The 14,380-nt window shown below is 35.5% G+C and overlaps 1 protein-coding gene across 1 annotated transcript; it reads left to right on the forward strand.

The window, feature by feature from the left end:
- Positions 1-513: 513 nt before the first annotated feature.
- Positions 514-13,459, forward strand: slc47a1 (solute carrier family 47 member 1). Its single transcript, XM_077504870.1, has 17 exons — positions 514-768; positions 2,130-2,231; positions 3,561-3,629; positions 3,711-3,859; positions 5,321-5,363; positions 6,151-6,195; positions 8,454-8,551; positions 8,762-8,859; positions 9,829-9,942; positions 10,105-10,172; positions 10,258-10,366; positions 11,206-11,281; positions 11,367-11,436; positions 11,719-11,851; positions 11,953-12,047; positions 12,561-12,641; positions 12,709-13,459. The coding sequence occupies exons 1-17, from the start codon at positions 562-564 to the stop codon at positions 12,973-12,975; spliced, it is 1,824 nt and encodes a 607-aa protein (XP_077360996.1). The 5' UTR covers positions 514-561; the 3' UTR covers positions 12,976-13,459.
- The last annotated feature ends 921 nt before the right edge of the window (positions 13,460-14,380 follow it).

A 14,380-nucleotide genomic window follows, 5' to 3' on the forward strand; every position in this document is an offset into this window, starting at 1 on the left:
AGGATAAAAAGCATATAAATAAGTTTTAAATATATCAAATAACAGGGATAGATTTAAAACAGAGACACAGGAACAATAATGTTAAGAAGAACTATAGTGCCATTCAAAACGAATGTGTGGCCTTCTGATTCGCCGGCCTACCGGGAATTGTCCCACCGACCCCCACATGGCCCAGGTCCTGGGGCAATCGCGAGCGGGGACATCATGAAGTGATCTTAATCTTGTTGTTGTCATCTAATATGATTTACTAACATTCAAGTGAGAAAGGAAAACCAGTGGTTGCCGCATTCCTCATCCGATTACCAGTCGGCTTTAGTAGCAAGCACACATTATTAAGCTTTCTGGAAAAAAACACACAGTGGCTTGTTATTAGCCACACATTATAGACCAGTTTTGACCCCAGAGAGCCTTTTCTTAGCTATGCCTTCTCCGCCTTCCTGTGGAGGGGGTGGGGTGCGGGGGGTGGGGGATGTGGGCAGGGCTTCGTTCCATTTGCCAATAAATGACAATTTTGTGGCTTCGGGCCCAATCGTAATTTGGTTTTTGTTTTTGGTGGCTATCATGGACGAACCATCTCCCAAGTCCCAAGCCAGAGGCCCTCAGGTGGGCCCTCAGGTGGGCCCCCATGTGGGCCCCCACGTAGGTCCGGAGACCCCGGATGTGGTGGTCACCCAGACGGGGTTGGGCGGCAAGCTTTTGGGGTGTCGTTGGCTGCCTCTGGTCTACAGAGAAGAGCTCATTGAGGTGCTGAGGCTCACGGGACCCCTGGTGAGTAAAGTGATGGAGGCGTGTGTGTGTGGTCAGCTAGTAAAGGTGTCAGAAAAAAAAAAAGCTTTAATCAAATAAATAATTTGGATATAATGATGATGTATTTTGTGGCATCATTAAAATGATTAAAAATGTCATTGTGAATTTTAATGACTAATCATCAAAATAAAGATATTGAACAATAATATAATAAAATGAAAATGTAGTAGGCAATTTTGTGAAATCGATACATCACAAAAAAAAAGTAATATAATGTGGATTTTACTAGCTCACTATTAATTTAAATAAAAAAATAGAAAGCAATCTAATGAAATAAAAATGTAACATTATATGGCATAAATAAAATGTAAAAAAAAATCAAATCAAATCATTGTAACATAATGTGGATTTAATGATACAAAAAAATATAAAAATGTGACTATACTGTAATAAAAATATTTTGTGTAATAAAAGAAGAACTGAAATATAATTTAAAAAATAATGGCAAATTTAAATATCTGGAGTTTACTAGGCAATCATCAAAATAATAATTTAAAAAAATGCAAATAATGATTATATAATATTTTTGTGACATCAGAATTTTTAGACATAATTGGAATATATTGTGAATTTTCATGGCTAATCATAAAAAATGAAAAATAGATTTCAAGCAGCTAATTTGCCAAATACAATAATTTATAATTTCTTTGAAAAATGAGTATATTTTGTGGTCTAAAAAAATATTTCTTGCAGCTAATCTGCTAAATAATAATAATAATAATAATAATAATAATATCTTAAGAAGAATGAAAATAATTGTAATAGTGTGACTAAGGTCACATGAATAAATAAGAAATCTTGTTGTACACTAATAATATTTATTCTATATTACAGTATGTATTTATTATTCACAATATCAACAATAATAAACCTACAGTGGAACTGCAGGATGTTGACAAAATAAAAATAAAAAGGTAAGATAATGTAAAAATGAGGTCCTGTGAATTTAGACAAAAAGAACATCTCTTAGTTAATAAATACCAATTGCATAAATGAATGAAATTTAATTTATCTGAAATTTAATTAAACTGTTACCCAGCCTGGTATGTGCCTTATTTTTCTTCTTTCAATGTACCTTCATCAGTAATTTAATTTATTTTCAATTTAATTGTAATAGTTATCCAATGTACCCTTTCATGACCTGTGCCTTCTTTTTTTTTTCTTTTTTTTTCATTTAATTGAACAATTATACTTGTTACATTTCCTTCCAAGGATGATTAAAAAAAAAAAAAAAAAAAAGCTACAAAACTACAAAGACAAGAATAATGTGAAAAAATGTTTATTTAAAGCGCCTTTTGTTGACTTTTGTTCTTATTCTGCAGCTGCTGTTTCACATCCTGAACTTCCTGCTGCCTCTCGTCATCTCCATCTTCTGCGGTCACATCGGCAACGCTGAGCTGGCCGGATACGCGCTGGCGTCAGCGGTATTATTATTATTATTATTATTATTATTATTATCATGTTGTGTTATCATTTTGTATTCAATTCTTCAGGTGAGATTCAAACCTGGAAGCACTGGAAGAATGTGAACACTTGTTTCTCGAAGTGTGAAAGCTTGTTGCTCAGCATTCACTTTTTTTTTTGCAGCCACTTTCTGACAGCACAACAGAATTAGTGTGAAGAATTGTTTCTCAGCATTCACTTTTCCAGGACAATTTTTTTTTTTTTTTGTCTATTCCTCACCATTTCCATTTTTAGGAAACACTAGCATTAGTTTGAATGCCTGTGTCTCAGTATTTACGTTTTTTTTTTTTGTTGTTTTTATTTAAGAATGCAATAGCATTTGTGTGAAGGCCTATCTCTCAGTATTTCCATCATGCATTTTGTTACAAAAATGCATTTGTGTAAATGATTGTCTCTCAGCATATGATTATTAGCATGAATGCTCGATTCTTAGCATTGTGACAACTTTTTTTTTTTTTTTTAACGACAATATTTCTCCAAATCAAGGTTATTTTGGTTAACTAAAACTAACAAAGAACTCAAACTAAAATTCAAAAAACAATTTCGTGAACGAAATAAAATAAAAATGAAAAAAAAAATGCTTTTTAAAAACGAAAACTAACTAAAACTACATTTTATGTTTACAAAAAAAAAAAACCTAACTAAAACTAATTATAATTATAGTAAAAATATATTTCGTTTTAGTCTTTGGTAATTAATTTAATGCTTGAGCATTTGGGGATGATTTTAAATGTGATTTTTAAGTACAGTAGATTTATTTTGATATTAACCGCTGGAATAAGGACGTTTGAAACCAGTGACGTCATCTAGCAGCAGCCAGTAGAAAAGCAGTAATACAAGTAATACGCATTTTTTAAAAACTAAAACTAATACTAAAACTAACTAAACCCAAACTCAACTAAGCAGTTATTAAATAACTAAAACTAACAGAACTACCCTGAAAACTAAATGAAAATTAAAGTGACATGGCAGAAGAAAAAAAATTTAATGTTTCTTGTCTGGACGAGAAACTTGACGAGAAATGTTTCTCGTCTGAACAAGAACGTTTTTCGTCAAAACAAGAAACATATTGAATTATTATTATTATTTTTTTTGCAAGATGCATTAGCGTGAGCGCCTGTGCCTCAGCAGTCACACAAGACAAATCGTAGACGTAGCAAGGAGTTGAAGTAAAATAGTTTATAAGTGTAAATGTATGATTCTCAGCATGACGACAATAATTTTATTGGGTACGTTTGTGAATGCTCGACTCTAAGCATTAATTTCACTTGCCCCACCCCCATCCCCAGACCATCAACGTGACGGCCATGGTGATCGTGCAGGGCCTCACCTTGGCTTGTGACACGCTCATCTCTCAGGTGAGGCCGCTTCCCGCGTTTTCGGACCCCCCCACCCCTCTGTTTTAACGCCCTTGTAACCCCCTCCCCCCTCCCCCGCAGACGTACGGCAGCAAAAACCTGAAGCGCGTGGGCGTCATCCTGCAGCGGAGTTCGCTCATCCTGCTGCTCTTCTGCTTGCCCTGCTGGGCCGTGCTCATCAACGCTCACCACCTGCTGCTCCTCATGCACCAGGACCGACAGGTTGCCAGGTGACAAATACACTCGCGCATTTCACCCACCAACTACGGCCCGGCGTGCATATTGATGATTTTTATTTTCATGCATTCATTTTTATGAAAAAGTTTATGTACTGTATGTTTACATGACGAATAAAAACTACAAATTTTCAAGAAATGTTAGAAATATTTAAATCCAGACTTAGTAGAAGTCCCCCCTTCCCCCCAAAAATGACAATAATATGTTATATGTGACCTCACTAGTCTAAACATGACAATCTGATTAATATTACATTTTTGGAATATGAGTTAAGCAGCAAAACGGAGCCGTTTTTATCCATTTCAGGGGGCGTCCATTTTGCCACTTGCTGGCGACTGAAGATGACATCACAGTTGCTCAGGGCTCAGGCAATGACCAATCACAGCTCACCTGTTTTCTGAAGCTGATCTGTGATTGGTTGTCACCTGAAACCTGAGCAACATTGATGTCATTTTCACTCAACAACAAGTGGCAAAATGGTTCCCCCTGAGATGGATAAAAATGGCTGGATGTTGCTTCATAACTCATATTCCAAAAATGTAATATTAATCAGAATGTCATGCTTAGACCAGTGAGGTAACATAACATATTCTTGTAAAAAAATGTTTTTCATTGACTTTAATTTACTTTTATAATTTTATACAGCAAAATCCAGACATTTTTATCCATCTCAGGGGGCGGCCATTTTGCCACTTCCTGTCGACTGATGATGACATCAATGTTGCTCAGGTCTCAGGTAACAACCAATCACAGCTCTGTTTAAAAAATAAAAAAACAGGTGATTAGTCGTTGCTAGAGCCCTGAGCAACTGTGATGTCATCTTCAGTCGACAGCAAGTGGCAAAATGGATAAAAATGGCTGGATTTTGTTTCATAACTCATATTGCAAAAATGTAATATTAATCAGAATGTCCTGTTTAGACTAGTGAGGTCACATATAACATATTATTGTCACTTTTTTTTTTTTTGGAGGGGGGGGGGGGGGGGGGGGACCTTCTACTTTAAGTCTGGATTTAAACATTTGTAACATTTCTTGAAAATTTGTAGTGTTTATTAGTTATCATGTAAACATACCGTACATAAATGTTTGTATAAATAAAAATAATAAATAAATGTTTCTAATAAATGTTTCATAAATGTTTCTATTCCTTTTCAATTTAATGTAAGTGTGTATTTGCATTATTTTCCAGTTGTTTTCTAATTCATTTTAATTATTACATTTTGAAATAAATGAAAAATCATGTTTATTAATCGTGATTTTAATATCAATCAAAAATAATTGTGATGATTATTTTTCCATCATCGCCCAACCCTAATTGGTTCTGTTTCTAACTACATCACGGTGTACTTAAAAAAAAAAAAAGCAAATGCTGAGCTATCAGCGCCTTAATGCTGCCTTAATGCTCTATCATTTGCCTCCATTAACCGAATTCGGTGAACCCATTTTGCTTCCAGGATCGCCCAGCTCTACATGATGGCCTTCCTCCCGGCCGTTCCAGTAAGTTTCTTGCGACGCATCTCATTGCCGTTATCTACTTGCCTGACCTTTTCATGTCTTGATTTATTTTATTTTTTTCAATCCGCTAGTAAAACACAATTGAATTAAAACATTAGGGGCTAACAGGCAAGTAGAAAGCCAATCTGACCATTTTCTCAGTATTGCCAAAAAGCTCAGGAAGGACACGCGTGACTTTGTTTAATTATTGCGGTTAGCCCGAGCCAAACTCTAATGGTTATTTCCTGCTCCGCAAATGGTTCACGGAAACCAGTTTGACAACCACTCGTAAAAACATCAAAGTGGATTTCCTGGACAGATACCGCCTCCAAAATGTCAACGTAGACTCAGAATTTTTTAACCATCAAGAGTAAGCAGCAGAAAGAGGAAATGTTTGTCTATCTATCATCCATCAATCATTATCCAAGCTTATGCTAAATCTGCTAGCTTAATGCTAACACACAATCCATAGACTAGCTAGTATTAACATCACGGTGATTATAACGTATACAATAGACCCCTGCCAAGAGGTACCGGGCTGGCCCATGAATAGCAAAAATCCACAGATAATTGACGGCTATTATAAACACATTGACCTTTTATTTTTTGACATACAAATGATTTGATTTTGGTCACATGGTAGAAGGTCCCTCTTTAAAAGGATGCATGATAAGAAGCCACTAGGTGACAATATTACTCTCCTCTCCATTATGCGTCATCAAGGGGTGAGTATTTTTTACTTTATTGTCGTGATTTTTACAGTGTTTTTTTTGTTCATGTGCCCACTCAGGCCATGTTCATGCATCAGCTGCAAGTGGCCTACCTACAAAACCAGGTAAGTCCACCTGACCACTGCTTTTAAAGCATAAAACAAATTATGAAATGTTTAAATAAATGTAAAAAAAAAAAAATTAGATGGAATAGTTGTGAAATTTTAATTTAAAAAATTGCACTTTCAATCTATTACATTTTTAATCATCCTTTATCATTACTATATTTTGGTTTCAGTACATGAAAAATAAATGTTTACTGTAAAATAGCAATTTATATAAGAATATATGATACATATATTTAGTAATATTAGTGATACTGATTTGAAGAATTTAGCTTTCTATGACAACAATCTATTGTACAAATACATCCATCCATCCATTTTCTTGACCGCTTATTCCTCACAAGGGTCGCGGGGGCTGCTGGCGCCTATCTCAGCTGGCTCTGGGCAGTAGGCGGGGGACACCCTGGACTGGTTGCCAACCAATCGCAGGGCACACAGAGACGAACAACCGTCCACACTCACACGCACACCTAGGGACAATTCGGAGCGTGTACAAATACATTTTAAACATAATTTTAGTTTTTCAAATAGAATGTTTAGTATAAATTAGCAACAATTGACATGATCACATATTTGGGCATTATTATGTTTTTGAAATAAAACAATAAAAAAAAATGAAAATATTACTGTTATAAAAAATATTACTTTTCTAAATTATAATAAAAAATGAACAATAACAACACCCAGTATACAACACTTTTTATTTAATATATAATATTATATATTAATATTATATTTCTTATAATATTAATATTATATATATATATATATATATATATATATATATATATATATATATATATATATATTTTTTTTTTTTTTTTCTTTACGTCTGTCCATTTTTAGAAATATTAGTACTACAGTATTTATATTATTACTTTTTTAAATAGAAATGTTTTTCACATTGGTATACAACTAGTTTACCATAAACTTGCATTTTTATAATTCTGATATTCTTATTTGAGTTTACGTAATGCAACAACATTTCTATTACGGCTGTCTTCACTGATTGGCTGGAAGAAATCACATGGTTCTTGTGATTTTAAGAATGTAAATATTATGTGAGACATTGATCACAAGCTTTTTATTTTTATTTTGTATTTTTTTTTAAGCATCTCCCTAAAAACAAAACAAAAAACCCTGAAGCAAATGATGTCGCTTTGTGCGATAGCTTTCCTCTGATTGGTCAGTCCCCGAAGGGCTGATATCATGCCTACAATGTTTACTCGTGTTCTAATGAAAAGAGTTTAATGAGATTTCATGTCCGCTGGCATCCCTCTGGCCTGCTGATTAAATTCCAATGAGGTCTTTTTTACCTGCGTTTTGGCTGTGCGTGTGAGAACTTGTGATTTACTTGAGTTTCTACCCGCGTGTGCTTGATAAGGTCATAATTAGGTCCGTCTGCCCATGCACCTGCGGCACTAGTCTGTTTTGCAAACCTGACCAAATCTGATGCAGTGACACACTTCTCGATTCAATTTTAAAACTAAGAGGATTACACATCGTGTATTTCAAACAACGGTTCCTAAACAATGGCCCACTAATAACAACATTTAAACATTAATGCCAAAGCTCATGTATGAAATTGACGACGACAAAAATGAAGGACATTTATTTCAATTAGTTTTATAAATGTATTTTTTTTTAAATTAAATTAATATTTTTTTTTTTAGTTCATTTTTGTTAACTATAATAACATTGCTTCAAGTGGTAGTAATAGTAGAAGAAGAAATACTGTTGTTTGTTTGGGGCATGTCTGTATTATACTGCCTACTGGTGGCTAAAGCAGGCATACCAGAAGGAGCAGCACAATGAATTGGACTGCAGCATTAAATCACGACGCACAGATTTTTTTTTTTTTACATTCTATTAAACTCGATTCTTTTTTATTATTTTTTTTTTTTTTTTTATACAAAACAAGAAATTGTTAAAACATTAAAAAAAATATTAAGACAAATACATTTATTTGAAACACTAATTATGCAAGATTCTTTTGGACCAAACAAGATTTATTAAATTAGTAATTTTTAAATAAAAAATGGTGCAAATATATAAATCTTAACAACTCACAGTTAGGATTTTTTATTTTTATTTACGATTATGCTGATTTTGTAATTGTGGAGTGTAATAATTGAATTGTAATTGAATTTCGATTAATTGCACAGTCTTATTAAAAAACAAAAATTGTTCTGCTTTTTTGAGAGGTAGTGTGTGCCCTAATGTTCCAGCCCTTGAGCGTATGTTTTTCCCCACGCTAGGGCATCATCCTGCCTCAGATGTACACGGCTGCGCTGGCCAACCTTTTCAACTTGGGGGCCAACTACATCTTGATCATCAGTCTCCAGCTGGGTGTTGTGTAAGTGTGTTATAAGGACTTTTACTACAGAAGAATAGACTAATTTTTCTGTATTTTCTTCTATATAAAAAAACAAAAAACAAAAAAACTAACAATAAAAAAAATAATAATAAAATAAAATTAAAAATTGCAAAACAATAATGTCAAAAAACACATTTTGGGGTGGACAACTACCTCAACTGATATTACTGATTGATTGTTTATGTGCAGCGGGTCGGCAGTGGCCAACAGCCTAGCTCAGGTGGCCGTCTGCCTGCTGCTCTACGCTTACATCCGATGGAAGAAGCTCCACGTGCCCACGTGGGGAGGTGAGGTCTTCGTCGTGACCCGCCGCCACTTGTGACGCTAAGCTAAACTAAGATAAGCTAAAATAAGATAAGCTAAGATAAACTAATATAAGATAAACTAAACTAAGCTAAGCTAAGATAAACTAAACTAAGCTAAGCTAAGATAAACTAAGACAAGATAAGCTAAACTAAGCTAGCTAAAATAAGATCAGCTAAGATAAGCTAAAATAATTAAGATACGATAAGATAGGATAAACTAAGAAGATAAACTAAACAAAGCTAAGCTAAGATAAACTAAGATAAGATCAACTAAACTAAGCTAAGATAAAGTAAACTAACATAAGCTAAAATAAGATAAACTAAGCTAAACTCAGATAAACGAAGGTAAAATAAGATAAACTAAGCTAAAATAAGCTAAACTAAGATAAGATAAACTAATCTAGGATAAGATCAACTAAGCTAGCTAAAATAAGTTAAGCTAAGATAAGCTAAAATAAGAAACTAAGATAAGATAAACTAAACTAAGTTAAGATAATCTAAACTAAGATAAACTAAGATAAGCTAAGATAAGATAAAATAAGATAAAATTAGATAAGATAAACTAAACTAAGCTAAAATAAGGTAAGATAAGATAAAATAAACTAAGCCAAGCTAAACTAAGCTAAACTAAGCTAAGATAAGCTAGGACAAACTAAGCTAAGTTAAAATAAACTAAGCTAAGCTAAGATAAACTAAGATAAGATCAACTAAGCTAAGCTAAGATAAACTAAGATAAGATCAATTAAACTAAGCTAAGATAAAGTAAACTAACATAAGCTAAAATAAAATAAGATAATCTAAGCTAAGATAAGCTAAATAATAAGCTCAGCGAAACTAGGATAAAGAAGATAAGATAAGATAAGATAAGATAAGATAAGATAAGATAAGATAAGATAAGATAAGATAAGATAAGATAAGATAAGATAAGATAAGCACGTTCACTGTGGGCAGGCTGGTCCAGTGAGTGTCTACAAGACTGGGGCTCCTTTGCCAAGCTGGCTGTGCCCAGCACCTTTATGGTGTGCTTCGAGTGGTGGATCTGGGAGATTGGAGGCTTCCTCGCAGGTTAGTTAGCTTCTTTTGGTCTTGAAATCTTATAAAATATCACATCCATTACACTTGAACTAAGCGCTATAAATAGTGCTGTGTTATACTGAATCCAAACCGTATCGGGTTGAATAACGTCAAACACAAATGTGACATTTTGCGTGAACTTTCTGTCATCAGGCGTTCTGGGCGAGGTGGATCTTGCAGCCCAACACGTAATGGTGGAAATATCAGCGATTACGTACATGGTATTTTCATTCCTTTTTTCCTCCTTTCCTTCCTTCATTTCCTTCATTTCCTTCATGCTAATTAAGATTGTTGGGGTCCTTGCAGTTTCCGCTTGGCATCCACACAGCCGCCTGCGTTCGTGTGGGCAATGCCCTGGGAGCAGGAGACACTCCCCGAGCCATACTCTCATGTAAAGTGGCTCTGGTTCTAACAGGTGTGGACACATTTTGTACCAATATATAATATTGTTTCAAAATATAAGGAAAAGGACTTGAATATTTTGTCTACCGTTATAATTTTAATGATACTGTGCTATGTTCATTGAGGCACAGAAAACATAGCACCAAACCAGGTATAATCTAGATTTGATCCAGATCAGTGTTCTTGATTGTTACAAGAAAATAAATGAATAAAATGTCAGGTATGCAGGAACAGACATGGTAATCAAAACAGGTTTAATCCAAATCTAATTCAGATTTTTTACATTCAATATTGTTCCAGCAAAGTTCTTTAAAAAAAAAACCTACAAAATCTAGTTATTGATTAAAATATGATTTAATGAATTTTACTCTGTGTATGCAGGGTCCAAAATTGTAACAAATCAGGTTTAAACTGGATCGGATGCATATTAGTTATTCGTTATTTTGTTTACTGGATTCATTCTAGATCTGATCCTGATTTTTATGATAAGCATTGCGCATGAAAAATACCCTGTAAACATTTGACATTAATTATAATAACAATCTAGTTTGTTCTGGATCTGATCTTTATAGTTCTGGGATGGCTATATTTAAATAAAAAGTGACATCATTTAGGAGTGGGTTTGTCCTTCTAAAAATAGTGTGTGTATGCTATGTACATGGAATGGAAACGATAATCAAACCAGATTGAATCCGGATCTGATCTTGATTTTTTATTTTTTTTTATGAATTTTATTTTGTCATCGATAAGAATAAAATCTGAGTAGAATTTACATTTAGTTGTTTAGGCATGATTGTTGCATGAAGTTTAATCCAGATCTAATCCAGATTGTCCACTTGAAAAACACTACAGGACTGCTGGCTGTGCTGCAGGGCACCGTTATCGGCAGCTCCAAATCCGTCCTGGGCTACGTTTTCACATCAGACGAGTGAGTTTTCAGCTACATTCCCAAATATCCAAACTCCCGCATTCCATGACAGAGAGCATCCTTTCACTTTTTTTTTTTTCCCCAGAAATATAGCTATCATGGTCTCAGAGAACCTCACCATCTACACGTTCCTGCAGTTTTTTGATTCACTCCTGGTACGAATAGTTTCAATTTTGTACTTTTGCTTTCTTGTTGCTAGGCAGAATTTGTGGGGCAAAATGATACATGCGGCACAGGCCACTGACAAAAGCTTATCCATGCTGAGTCATTTCACTATTGAATCACTCAGCATCGGAATTCACTCATCGAGTCATAATGGCAATCACTTGTTACTAGGCAGATTTCACGAGGCACCATCATTCATTTCTTCACACATCATTTTGTTATTGACTCACGATTGTGTATAAAATACAACTCACCGCTTTGTTGTCATGTAGTGCGTGTGCTCTGGAATTCTGGTCGGTTGCGGAATGCAGAAGATCGCCGCCGCGTCTAACTTGGTGAGCTACTACTGCATCGGCTTGCCAATAGGAGTCGCCCTCATGTTTGCCGCACACCTGCGAATATTCGGTATGATTTTCATCTTCTAATTTAAAAACAAAACAAAGCAAAAAAAACTTCTTAAGATTTTGATGTTAATTGAATTTATATTCTGGATGTCTGGCCACCAGGTTTGTGGCTCGGTCTCCTGACGTGTGTGTGCCTTGAGGCGTGTTTCTTTCTCGTTCTCATTTTCAAGCTCAACTGGAAAAAAGTCACCAAGGAGGTAGGAGAATTCAGAAGATCATCAGAGCACTTTTCTGGTGATTGGCTAATGCGTTAAAATGGATTAAAAATACAAATTAACAACAACAACAAAAATCCCTTATAATGTTTCATAACTTGTTGCTAGGCAAGTTTAACGGGGCACAATCGTTTGTGCCCCATGGGACAAAAAGAAATGATGATGGAATCACTACTCTGTATTGAATATAACATACACAGAATTCCTTGTTCATGTCACAATTGCTTGGTCATTTGTTGCTAGGCAGAAATAATGGGACACTTCATTTTTGCCCTGCAAATGACTACTTCTTTATTAACATAAAATATCAATGTACTTCTCTGGTTGTGTTGCGTTTGTTTGGTCACTTGTTGCTAGGCAGGTTTCATGGGGCAAACTCATTTGTGCCCCAGAGACCAATGAAAATCGTGTATATATATATATATATATATATATATATATATATATATATATATATAAACACTTCCTGATGTATTTTGATGGTTTTTCCTTCAGGCTGAAGAGCGAGCTGGTAAGAAAATTCTGGAGACGTCCAAGAACGGCAAGCTGATTGAAGTGACGCGGTGCGACCGCTCGGTAAGTGGACACGTCCATGATTTCCTCGCCGCGATTGGCAGCTTGGACAAATATTGTCGTGTTGCAGGCTGACAGCCCGGAAGCTTCCAGAAGTCGTTATCGGGAGGCCCAGGACACAACGGTGAAGCAGCTCTCCAACACGCAGCTTGTCTTGAGGAGGGGCTTTGCCCTCTGGGCGGCAGTCGTTACACTAGCGGCGGGCGTCGCTGTCCACTTTGCCTTTCCTGTCCCGGAAATCCCGATGTCCAGCTCAGCGAACGTCACTGAAATCTGGTCCAACGTGTCCACGGCTATGCCCACGGCTTGGACAGAACAGACACCTATGCGCCTCTGAATACACTTTTTTAAAAATGTGAAACTAAATGGTTGCCCACTAACCATTACACACTAAAGTACTCTCTTTTCCCATCTAATTTTTATTTTATTTTATTTTTACCATACTAAGCTTACTAAACCGAATTTTCTTGCATAGATACTTGTTTCTAAGCAGACTTCATAGGGCACATCAATCTCTGCCCCACAGGCCAAACAAGACAAGCATATTATCCACACAAATTAATTTAGCTACTAAATCACTACTGTACTACTACTACGACTACTACTACTATCATAATTGCTACGACTCCTACTAGTATTACTGTACTATATTAATTACAAAATATCAACATAATTCTCATATCATTTTATGATTGCTTGGTTACTTATGGGGCACAATCACTTACGCCCCACAGGCCAAATGACAAGTGTACGCAGAAGCATTCCTTTTGTTACAAAACAACTGATATGTATTCAATACAAAATAAATACTTTATAAAGAGTACTCTGGTCATGTGATGATTGCTTGGTTACTTGTTGCTGGGCAGATAATGGGGCACAATCAGTCTACATTCTACAGCGCCTCCCTGGAATGGTGTGAAAACTCAGCCCCAAAAGATAGTTTCACGTAGCAACATGAAATTTGGACATGTCTATCATGAGTAGACCCACAAAAAAGTCTCAAGAAGCCATGTTTGAAAACACACAGAAAGTCGGCCATTTTGTATCAAAGCGGCCATTAGTCGGTCCAAGTTGATGACTTCTCATGATATGTGATGTTTTGAAAATTCAGTCCCTGAAACCAGTTTGAATTGGCAACATGAAATTTGGTACTCATGCTTATCATGAGTAGACCCACAAAAAATCCTCAAGTAGCTATGCCCCAAAACCTATAGGAAGTCAGCCGTTTGGTTTGAAGCATCCTATATTTGGGTCATGTTTATCGCATAGTCAAGTAGAACTGTTAGCACTAGTTATGTACAACAATACACAGACATACACACAGCCTTGCTGTTGTTACTGGCGGCACAGTGTGACACTGATTGCAGCCTCCGGAGAGGAAATCTCGGCCAATCTCGGCGAGTTGCCTGGGCCGATGTCGCCCGTTGTGATGAGCGATGGAAGTACAAGTGATTCCAGGTTGATTTGGAATGATTTCAATACTACAACGTGAAGCACATAAAACGTTTCTTTTAGCTAGGTAGGATCTTCCTCATAGAATTTTGTTGATTTTTTTGTTTTTTTAATAAAAATAACAGATTGCTAACCTTTGTCGGAAAGTATGATGAAAACTCACAATTAAGCATCACTTCTGTCATATCTGAGTATTCGTGGTTAAAATTTTGTTTGTTTACGTATGTCTCCTGGAAATGGCTAAATACGGAGCTTTTAAAATCAAAATATTCACGCGCCCTTTACTAAAA

Source organism: Festucalex cinctus, chromosome 18 (assembly GCF_051991245.1).
Source record: "Festucalex cinctus isolate MCC-2025b chromosome 18, RoL_Fcin_1.0, whole genome shotgun sequence".
NCBI classification, from domain to species: domain Eukaryota; kingdom Metazoa; phylum Chordata; class Actinopteri; order Syngnathiformes; family Syngnathidae; genus Festucalex; species Festucalex cinctus.